The following is a 12,029-nucleotide window of genomic DNA, read 5'->3' as shown; positions in this document are numbered from 1 at the left end:
GTGTGTGTGTGTGTGTGTATGGTTCTTTTCTCTCTTTCTTTCCCTTTTCTTTTTAGATGCTTGCCACTATCAGTGGAAGCCCCTGCTAGGAGCCATCAGCCCTAGGCGCAGCTTGCCACCATCAGTGGAAACTATTGCCGGTAACTATCAGTTCAGGCCTGGAAGGTTGCCCTCAGAGAAAGCCTACGGGGTCACCAGCCACAGGATTCACATCCCATCTCTGTTTTCTCCAGTTGATGTCAGAGCTGAACTTCAATATTCTGGCGCCCGAAGTGACTTAGTGTCTGTATAGAAAACTCAGTAATGAAGATTCTTTCCAAGTTTGTTTGTGACCCTAAATAAATCTTGGCATGTTAACTCTCTGGCACTGATACTCTCATTGTCCTGGTATATATTTTAGGTGCGAATGCTGTTAAAGTTACATGAATTTCAATGCTTTAGAACACACTCTTCCTAGAGTAGTAAGATAGTTTTTACGCTTGTTGTTTTGCCATGGACATGTTTCGTATTGGCTCCTTCTTTGTCATCCTGAATGGTAGGCAATAAATCGGATGAATCTCACATTTATGGAGGAGTGCATTCTTCTGGATCTTTCTGGACAGCTAGCACTTGAGATAATTTTCTTTGTTCTTGTTCTGGTTATGTACCTAGTGATTCTCACTGGCAGTGATGCTTTAATCATAGTGAGGTTCTTTGATTCCCATCTTCACACACCCATGTACTTCTTCCTGGGCAACGGCTCTCTCCTGGATATCTGCTGTACAACTTCCTAAGTTACCTCAACATTGGTGAGCCTAACCACAAAAGAAACATTTCCTGGCCTGGATGTAGTTTGCAAACATTCTTTGGATTTTCAGTGGGAGCCACAGAATGTTTTCAGCTGGGCGTGATCGTTTTTGACTGGTATGTGGCCATTTGTAACTTTCTAAGATACAGCATCAACATGAACAGAAGGATATGGGTATCAATGACTTCTGTGTCATGCATGGCTTTTTGCTGTAATCAAAAAAAATGTACAAACTATTTTTTTTTCCCAATTATTTCTTATGTGAGATCTCAGCTGCCTTTAAGTTGCCATGGACTGACATATCCCATAATGCTTTTACTTTAATTGTGTCAAATATGGCCTTCCTGGTTCTTCAACTTCTGGTCACCTTTTCCTCCTGTATTTTCATACTGTACACAATTTTGATAATGAACTCAGCCACAAGGATGCTCAAGATCTTTTCCAAAGGCTCAGTTCATCTGAATGTGATTATCATCTTTTATGGTACCATTTTCTTTATGTATGCAAACCACAAGTCCAAAGACCTTTGGAGAGTCAGTTTACAACTAGAGAGGGGCTTCCCCTGCGTGTTTTGTGGGATAGCAACCTTTATGCTGAATCCTATCATCTATAGCATAAAAATAAAGATATAAAAGCTGCAGCAAAATATATATTGTGTGGCGAAGCTCTTAACCAAAACCACCAGAGGGAAAAATAAGTCTTAAATAAATAACTAGCTTGGTTTGTCAAAACATGCTACATAACATTAATACACACAGTGTGAAGTTGTCACTTAAACTAATGCTTAAAGGTGATATAGAAACACGATTGGTCAACCATGAATGGTGTTGAAATCGAAGGTATGGAAAGATGGCTTCATTTTTTAACTTCAGTAACCAAGCTCAACATGGAATCACTGAAAATATTAATTGCTGTAAAATGAGCTCTAATCTATCTTTTTCAAAGACAATAAATTCCACTGGAGTCTGATCCCTGGTGATATCTAAGCTGGGTGTTTCTTAATACTTTTTATTTAGGCCTCAGAATGGAAAGCATCACAAATAAGCTTTAAAAAAACGGGTATCTGGACTATAAATTCTGTTCTGTCGTGAGTTGGTTAAATAGTATCGGGTATGTTATTATCTTTTCAAAACTGTCATATTTTCATTTTCAAGATGGGAATAGCTGAATAAACTCTGCTCTCAGTACTATTAGAAAACTTCACTAAATTGTGCAAAAGCATCAGAACTGTGCCAACTTGTCAGTTGTTCCCCTCTGCAGAGTGTGCTGAGGATGGCTCATGCTTTGAGTTTGGGGCTTGAGGTAAAGATGCTGACTTGAAGATAAAGGATGGTATCTAATATCCAGGCCTTTGTCGGCTAACAATTAATTGTTAGAGTCTGGCAGCTTTCCCATATGTCTTTGTGATAGTCTGTTTCACTATTTCTCCTTTTCATTTCTCCCACAAACCCCTAAAGAGGAAGAAAGCACCAACAAGTGTTCCCATGGAAACTGGACCGTATTTATGTTACTTCAAGGCCATTGAGAAGAGAGGGCTGAGCTGCCTCCTTCTGCATCCTCAGGCACTGGAGTTAGTCATTAGGTGAGCTGGCACCAGTAGTTTGGGTCTGGAATAACAAGGCAGTTTTTTTTTTTTTTTAATTTACTTAAACGTTTTGCCTAATCTTTCCAGGAGCCAGCTAAAGACATCATTTACATAGCAACTATGCAATTAACAACATGGAATTATAATACACACTGCTATATAATTTAGAAATCAGCAAACAATGGCTCTGGGCAAAACATGGCTTCTCACTGGTTTTTGTGTGACTGACTTAACTAAGAATGATTACATTCTTAACTATTGTGGACGTTAAAATAACAGTGCTTTTACTTCATAATATGTGGCAAAGTTGAGATTTCCTAATTAAAAAAACACTTTAATCTCTAAATATATATAGACTCAAATGGCATTATGTCCCATAATTCTATCCTTTATGTTGTGGTAGCATATCAAGGCCACAAAGGCTGACATTGATTTGACATTATTATTACAATAAAAACTTCTCAAATTTACTATTTTTATTATATTTATGCTTATGTGTGCACATATTTGTATGCATAACTCAATTCTGTTTATTTTCGTGTATAGATTCTTGTCACCACCATCATCATAATGAAAAATATGTGACTTGGCATACCTTCTCCTGTCTCTTTGCTCCTCCATTTTCAATCCCATAGTCTTGTCCCTAATGATGTAGAACTCCAGCTGTAGCCTTCCTTACTCTACATCTGGCAGAGGGATAATATACAAAATATATAGAGAACTCAAGAACTTAAACTCCAAAAAACTGAATAACCCAATTAAAAAATTGGGGTACAGAGCTAAACAGAGAATTCTCAATAGAGGAATCTGTAATGACTGAGAAGCACTTAAAGAAATGTTCAACCCCAAAGAAGTAAGGAATTTTGTCTCCAGACTGTCTTCCGATTTACATCATTGGCCTTAGCTGTAAATTGTGGCATGCCAATCTGCTTTGTAGATTTAGACTTGCCAGCCTTGATGGGGTTGTGTTCTCTAGAGAACCCCAACATGTTTGAATCCATCTATTACTGCACCTTACTTGGCCTATCCCCTGGCAAGTACAAAATATCTCTTCTGCATCTCATTGCACACAGCCAGTCACTTATTTACGCCTGGTCTATGGCTCTTTTTATGCTACAGGAGTCAAGTAATTGTGACAGAAATGTGTAAAATGAAGAGCTTAAAATGTTTATTACCTGTCACTTCATGCAGCATTCTTGTTGAGGCCTGAAATAGTTGACAAAACTACTTCAGTATCACCAATTTTTAAAATGACCTTTCTGCAGAACATTAATTTTTTTTTTTTGGTTGAGGACACAGGAGTGCTATGTGGAGTGCTATATGAAGTAATCATATTTGCTAATCTTCTTTAGTTTGTAATGGTGCCCAGTTTGTCTTTATTTTTCATAACAAAAGCACACTTATAAGTCTGTTATTTTTTTCAGCATTTCCTTTCGTTAAACTGCAGTTACTACTAAAAAAGAACACACTGTATGGTACAAACAGCCAATTTGATTTAATTCATTTTCTGAGCTTTATTAATAAAGCTGTAGACATTAAGAGGTGAAAGGCTAAACAAAATAAACCAGGAATTATCTCGTTTTGATCAGGAATTATAATATAAAAGTTACAAGCACTTATTTGATAAACATTTTAAATGCCTATTTATAGGATGTAACATGCTCGTTAAGGTCAATAAAGATTGCATCTGTGTGCAAATGAGATTAATTCTTATCTCTCATAGAAGAAGAAAAATGTCTATTTGCAAATTTATTTTGAACTCATCATAGCTTGGAGGACTCTGTGCTCTTGCTACAGGGAAGCATCTAGAAGTTAGCATTTCATGTCTCCCTTTAATACAGTCCCTCATGTTGTGGTGACCCCAATCTTGAATTTATTTTCTTTGTTACTTTATGACTGTAATTTTCCTGCTGTTATGGGTTGTAATGTAAATAGTTTTGGAGATAGAGGTTTGCCATCAGGGTTGGGGCCCACAGCTTGATAATCACTGATTTATGTTATGTTATGTTATATTAATTATATTTTATTATATTAATCAATATGAGTGGTCAGTGAGGGGGCAATCACATGGAAGATGGCAACTGTGTTGACCAGCTCTATGCTTAGGACATTGATAGTGAAGAGGCCATATTATTGTGCCATCTTAACTTGTGAGAAGACAAGGCCTTACAATAGTGACTCTCTTCCTTTTGTCATCTACAAATCCTACTTTCCTGACCCTCTAGTTTTCTGTTTCTGTTATGATTCACATGGTACCCCATGCTTGTATCCCTAGCCCAAGCTTCTCTAAATATAAGTCTTAAATATTCACCCTCACATTTATCACATTTACTACACAGTATGCACTCAAGTACAGTGTTCTTAAAGTGATACTGCTCACATATCCACTCCATCCAGAGCTTTTGCCCTTGCAGTGATCAGTGACAGCATCTTCACCAAATGGTGTTGGGAAAGCTGGATATCCACATGGAGAAGAATTAAATTAGATTCACATTTATCTCTCTGTATTAAAAATCAACTTCCAGTGGACCAAATAACCCAATTTGAAACCTGAAACTACTATAAGACATCTGCAGTACCCTACAAAATATAGGTAGGTGGAGGAAAGAACTTCCTGAATTAGACTCCATTTGCTCAAGAACTGGGCTTGTGAGACTGAAGCACCAGCCAAGGACCATGCATGGACAGGACCTAGGCCCCCTACACAGACGTAACCAATGGGCAGCTAAGGCTTCATAAAGGTCCTTTAATAAGGGGCATGGGAGCTATCATTGATATGGCCTGTGATACCAGCTTTTTGATCACTGCCCCTTGGTGGGACGGCCTTGCCAGGCCAAGGGGAAGAGGACACATGTAGTCCTGATGTGATTTGATGAGCTGGGGGGTGGGTGGGAAGAGAGGTTCCCTTCTTCTGAGGAATAGGGGAGGGGAGAAGGGGGAAAGGGAGGGAGTGTGGGACTGGGAGGAGAGAAGGGATAGAGCTACCACCCAGATGTAAAGTATACACACACACACACACACACACACACACACACACACACACACACACACACGTAGGTAAAACACTCTCATAAAATAAAAAAAGTCAATACAAATAGATTTACCACATGACCCACATATTCCACTTCTTGATGTGTGCTGGACTGGACTGGAATCCTACTCCAAGATACTTACTCAACAATATTAATTATTGCTTGATTGCCAATAGCTTTGAAATGGGAACAACCAAATTTCCGTCCATTGATGAGTGCATAACTAAGATGTGGTATGTACACACAATAAAATTATTTTCAGTGGTAAAGAAAATGATACTGTGAAAATCAAAGGGAAATGAATGGAACCAGAAAATACTATACTGAGTGAAGTAATCCAAACTAGAAAGCCAGATTGCATATGTTTTTCCTTATTAGTGAAGCTTGGCTTTGAATCTTTTGTTTTGAGGGTGTAACTGGGGGAGGGTGGAAAGGAGCTTTAGAGAGGAGAATAGCAAGACACAGGTCTCATTACGGAGAACGTGGAAAACTAGAGTGGTTAGCTTAAGTGAGGGAGGGAGAGAAAGAGTGAGAGAGTGAGGGAAGGAGAGAAGAATTGGGATATTAAGGGAGAGGGAGAAAAAAAGGGAGGGAGGTATATAAATAACACTAAAATATTTTTAAAATCTATTGGAAAGCATACTATTCTATAAAGTTACTTAAAAACATAACACACACACACACACACACACACACACATGCATGCATGCACACATGTGCATAGTTTTAATGAAGTTACCTCCCCGTCCCCAGGAGTCATAAACTCTTTAACAAGAAAGTATTTTCTGTCAGCTTGCTCGAATGTACGTGGTGGTGTTTCCCAAATGTGGTTGGTTCATAGCCAGCGAGATTCTCCCTTAGACCTTGAAATCATGGCTGCTCTATGAGAGTTAAAATGACAAACCTTCGAAAGCAAAACGCACTCATTCACTCAAGTCAATCCTGTGCACTGAAATGTGGAAGTAAAATGAATATGAACACTACAAAAAATAAACTGGATGTTCCCCCAGAGAAGCAGATATGAACTGTGCTGTGATTCAGTCAGCCACATTCCAATGAACTGTTTCTTCTCTAAATACAGTAAGGGCTGCTAGAGCAGTGCGGCTACCCAGGACAGTCAGGGCTGCTACAGCAGGGGGCTACCCAGGACAGTCAGGGCTGCTACAGCAGGGGGCTACCCAGGACAGTCAGGGCTGCTACAGCAGGGGGCTACCCAGGACAGTCAGGGCTGCCTGAGCAGTGGGGCTACCCAAGACAGTGAAGGCTGCTACAGCAGTGGGGCTACCCAGGACAGTCAGGGCTGCTACAGCAGTGGGGCTACCCAGGACAGTCAGGGCTGCTACAGCAGTGGGGCTACCCAGGACAGTGAAGGCTGCTACAGCAGTGGGGCTACCCAGGACAGTCAGGGCTGCTACAGCAGGGGGCTACCCAGGACAGTGAGGGCTGCCTGAGCAGTGGGGCTACCCAGGACAGTCAGGGCTGCTACAGCAGGGGGCTACCCACTCATGATGGGACAGGTGACAGTGATGAAGTAATTAAAGCACAATCCAGGCTTGCGTACACAGTTTTATCTATGGGGTGCACAGAACATGCCAAGACTATAAAAAAACTTACTCCCCAAACTTCTGAAATGAGAGGGCTTTGTTTTTTTTTTTTGTTTGTTTGTTTGTTTTGTTTTTTGAGAGGGCTTTGTTTAGCTACTGATGACCCAAGCAGGGCCACTGAGGCCACGTTAATGGGTTTTGCATCTGGGCAGGTTCATGTGCTGTTCCAGAGGAAATTCATACATATCCTCTATAAATTATGGACTCTCAGCCCAAACCGATATCATGTTGTGGTTACTGCTTACAACAAACTATATAAGTAGAGATGAAGTAGAAATAACTGTCCCTAGCTGTGGAGAAATTTTGAGTTGACAGTGTAGAATCAGATGGCAGAGAGCAAGAACTTTCCTCATGCATGCTTAGGGCATCTGAATTAAGATCATCGGAAGAATTTTACCTCGCTGAATCCTTACATATGTCTCACTTGCTGTCTTCCTAAATATACTTATGAGTGACTGAGTTGTTTTTGTGAGTGCTGCCTGGCTCAGGTATGGGCCTCATATAATAACTTGTTTCCCTCATCCTTTTCCTTTCTTCTTCTCTCTCTCTCCCTCCATCCATCCCTCATGTCTTCCTTCTTTTTCCTTTATTTATCTCCTCTGTGTTTTGAGTGAGGATCCCACTATGCAGGCATGGTTGGCTTTATCACCTTTCTGCCTAAACCTCCACAGTGCTGGGATTTCATGAGTTCATCCCCGTGCTGGCCTGATACTTACATGTGATCCTGTCCCCTTTCTTAACCATAAGGTCCACAGGAGACTTGTCTGAGGTAGCAGGAAGTACATTTTCACAGGATGAAACCATTATTTACATAATTTCAAGGAAGTAACATATATGTCTACTTTATTAGTGCCAAGATTCCAGAAGGGTTTAAACAAAAAGGAAAACACATTAGTTTGTATCATGGTGACATCTTAGTTTGCAGTTTTGTTCACACATATTAAATATGTTCATGAATGTTTTAGTCAGTATATTTTTATATAAATACAGCACATCATTTAAAATGTAATCAGTATAGTGTAGGGCTTTATCTTTATTAATACCACTTCAAAATTCTCTGGGCTAACAATTCTACATCCTTGTTTTAAAAATTATTTTCAGCAATACTGTGAGTTAAGTCTAAGTCCTTGGACATGATGCCTAATAACTTCTATTGCCCTAGAAGCACAGGCCAATTATTTAACACATTAAAATAATATTGTGGGGGAGTAGTTGATAAAGTTATTAAGACACTGAGGTATAATATGAGATTATTCTGACATTAGACACATAATCCAAGATCTCCCATTTTTTACATTTTTATTGCATCTCATAAATAAAATTATAACTGCCCAGATGCAAACCTTACTATAATATGCTTGTTATATCACAGATATTCATCCATTCCTCTACAAATGCAGCCTAAAATAACAGTCACTCAAACTTAGTCTCATCAAATTTGAACGAATAAATTTCATATTTTAATGTTTTAGAAACTAGGAAGAGTACCAGAAAGTGATGCTCATTTGATTTTATAAAATATATTATATATTTACATGTACATATGTACACCTTGAGCTATGTAATGCTAACTTAAAATTTATTTTTGCATTCAGAGATAATTTCAAATCACTGAGAAGATATTACTTCAAAGTTCTCTGGGCTAACAACTCTATAACCTTGTTTTATTACTTCTTTTCATGGTTATGTCACATCTGGACAGTGAGTTCATTTAGTAGGTCAAATAGAAAAGAGCAGATAGTTACATCATCTTTAAGTTCATGCTAATATGCAATAAATGCTAACTACCTTCTGGATAACATATTTCTATATAAATGATTCATTGATATAAAACACTTTACAAGGCAAATCAGAATATAGTACATAATAATGAGTTTGTAATTAAAATTAGTGTTTTCTAGGGATGTGGCTTGCATTATTATGCAGTTTTCTCAATAAAGTTGAAGATTTATCTAGATGAGTGTGCCTTTTCCAATATTACTTGAGCACAGAAGTTATGATAGCACTAAAGGGATTTCTAATCAACAATTTTTTCACAGCCATTTTAACTTCTTTGTTCCGTAGACTATAGATAATAGGATTTAGCATTGGTGTTAATCCAGCATATATCAATGCCATAAATTTATCTATTTCCTGTGAGTTTACAGATGAGGGCTTCAGGTACATGGAGAGAGCTGTCCCATAAAACAGAACCACCACAGTCAAGTGGGCCGCACATGTTGAAAAGGCTTTGCTTCGACCATCCACTGAGCTGATCCTCAAAATATTAGATAGGATGAAGGCATAGGAGACACAAATGAGCAGCATTGGCAATGGAAGAAGAAGGATGCTGATCACTAACATAATTAGCTGTACCATGGAAGTGTCTACACAGGCCATTTTCAAGAGAGCCAGAATTTCACAGGTAAAATGATTGATGATGCTATTACCACAGAGAGACAGCTGAATCACAGGTCCAGTTTCCACCAAGGCAGTGAGACAGCCTGTAACCCAGGAGCTACCTGCAATCTGTGCACAGAATTTTCTGTTCATAATGATGGGATATCTTAGGGGGTTGCAGATGGCCACATACCTGTCACAAGCCATCATGGTGAGGAGCACACTTTCACTGGAGCCCATGGCAAGAGAGAAGTACATCTGAGAAGCACATCCCGAGAATGAGATGGTGTTTTTCCCTAAAATGTAGTTTGCCAGCATAGGAGTAAGAGCAGAAGAGGTATACCAGATGTCCAGAAAGGAGAGGTTGCTGAGGAAGAAGTACATGGGAGTGTGCAGATGGGAATCTAGAATAGTGATGGAGATCAGAATAATATTGCCCAGGAAAGTTATCAGGTACATCAGCAGACATAGCACAAATATGGTGACCTCAACTTTGGGGTATTGAGAAAATCCTAAGAAGAAAAACACTGTGACAGAGGTCCAATTTCCCTGGGCCATTTTTATTAAAGTATGTTCATGTATGTTTGTATTAATGGATTACATAGCATATGTATAAATCAAATGGTCCTGCTTTAAGTTTTCTCAGTTTTTCCTTTGTGTGAACTTGTGCTTTGTATTTAAGTACCCCTCTCAATGAGGATATTATTATGGCAGTACATGTTTGAACAATCTGTCATTAATATAATTTAGCTATGAAGTCAACAGATACATGGTGGACTTGTTGCTTTTGCATCTAGGCCTTTCTCCTATTAAGTGGAGTGAGAAAAGAATTCGTTAAGTAAGCACCATGAGAGAAGAACAAATGGAACAGTATTTTGCTCCCCACTCCTAATTCCAAAACTGCACTTGTAGCTGATCTACAAATGAGTATTTACCTTTATGTTACTGAGATGATGTTCTTCTCTTCGCTTGAAATCTTCACCTGATGAAGGGATGCTTTTCATGTGTGGACGATGGCTGTTGCGTATAAAAGCATCTTGACTTCAGAATGGAGGCTCTGTCCCTCTGAGCTGCATAACAACTGTTTATAACTAGCCTGCTGTCAAGAGAGGTTCTGAAGTTGGGCACTATATGGAATATTCTTCTAAAGGAAAATCTCTAGCTCCCAGGTTCACAGTTATTTTTCTGCTATTCCTAAATATGTTCAAAAATGATTTGGAGAATCAATAAGTAAAATAATGTAAATATTTCTGAAGGTAAAAAAGAAATTAGTTGAAGGTCTTGAACATTGAAAAACAAGACAGAGTTTCCTTTTCAAACCTACGAAAGTGATGAGGGATATTCTCATGGTGAGGGTGCCTAATGTCTGCCTTTGTCATATGTCTATAGTTGCCTTAGTGACTGAGCTACAGAAACATTCTCCAAAGGACCAGCCTCTGGCTCTGAAAGGCAAATTAGTCTATTTGTTGCTTCTGAAAAATTTCCAAATACTGTAGCAAATTAAAGTTGCAAATCTGTCAGTACAGTATTACAAATGCTGAAACTCCAGGGATGATGTCCCATAGATCCAATTATCATCAGTAGTTTGCCTAGTCTAACTTTGGTGTTATTCAAACAAGAAATAAACATGTTTCTACGGTCACTGATTTGGGGATGGGGAACTTTACTCTTTTTCAAATATGTTATGAATTAAGTCAGGCTAGCTACACTGATGTAAAGGAGAATAGATTGTTTCATTTTTCCTCTTTTATGAGACAAGCAGTAGTAGATTTGGAAGCATCAAGATGGGTGAACAAGAGCCTAGTAACAGCTCTTCCTCATGATGGCTGAATGAGAAGACTTATGTACACTCTTTATGGAAATTGAAACGTTCACCTGATGAAGGGATGCTTTTCATATGTGGAAGTTAGCTTCTGGGTATAAAAGCATCTTGACTTCAGAACGGAGGCTCTGTCCCTCTGAGCTGCATAACAACTGTTTACTTCCAGCCTGCTGTCAAGAGAGGTTCTGAAGTTTGGCACTGTATGGTGGTGTGGGAGTAATACACTGCCAATTGTTTGCTGTGAAATTTTAGCTGAATAACTTTATTCTTATTTAATAAATTATACCCATGGTCATTGTTTAGTTTCCTTCACTTGTGGAATGCCTCTTCATTTTCAGCCAGAGATGGTTATGCCTCTGATCTATTGCCTAAAATCAATATACCACAAACAAAACTAATTAGCATTTGCAATCAAAATGTACCCTTTGGGTCTGCTATTTACTTACTCTCACCCAAGGGCCTGGGATCATATGTGTAATTAACATTTTTTAGCTGTATGATTGCATTGTTCACAGGAAGGGCTAAGTGCTTTCCACTTCCACATGCCATTTCTGTTTTTCAGAACAAATTGGTGAGTCTCCCTGACTTCAGTTTAGTTGTAAAAGGGAAGTGTGCGTATTTCTTAGGGTCATTGAGAGGAAAGAGACACTCTGTAAAGCAAGTGACATAGTAGCCAATGTGCAGTTGGTACTTAAATATACTTTTTTTTTATAAGCTAGAAGCAGACCTTGACTCCTTATTCTACTTTTATTTTTTAGATATGTTTTATTAATTCTTTGAGAATTTATTGCAATGTATTTTTCCACTTTTTCCTTGGTTT

At 38.7% G+C, this 12,029-nt stretch overlaps 1 protein-coding gene across 1 annotated transcript; it reads right to left on the bottom strand.

The window, feature by feature from the left end:
• Positions 1–8,985: 8,985 nt before the first annotated feature.
• On the bottom strand, positions 8,986–9,945 carry OR13F1 (olfactory receptor family 13 subfamily F member 1; the record flags this gene model as incomplete). The annotated part of the gene is made up of 1 exon (XM_084785690.1): positions 8,986–9,945. The coding sequence occupies one exon, from the start codon at positions 9,943–9,945 to the stop codon at positions 8,986–8,988; it is 960 nt and encodes a 319-aa protein (XP_084641816.1).
• Positions 9,946–12,029: the final 2,084 nt, after the last annotated feature.

This window comes from Acomys minous (genome assembly GCF_964271855.1).
Source record: "Acomys minous genome assembly, chromosome: 1".
Lineage (NCBI taxonomy): Eukaryota > Metazoa > Chordata > Mammalia > Rodentia > Muridae > Acomys > Acomys minous.
The sequence above is the reverse complement of the archived record's forward strand: the minus strand, read 5'-3'. Positions and strand labels throughout refer to the sequence as shown.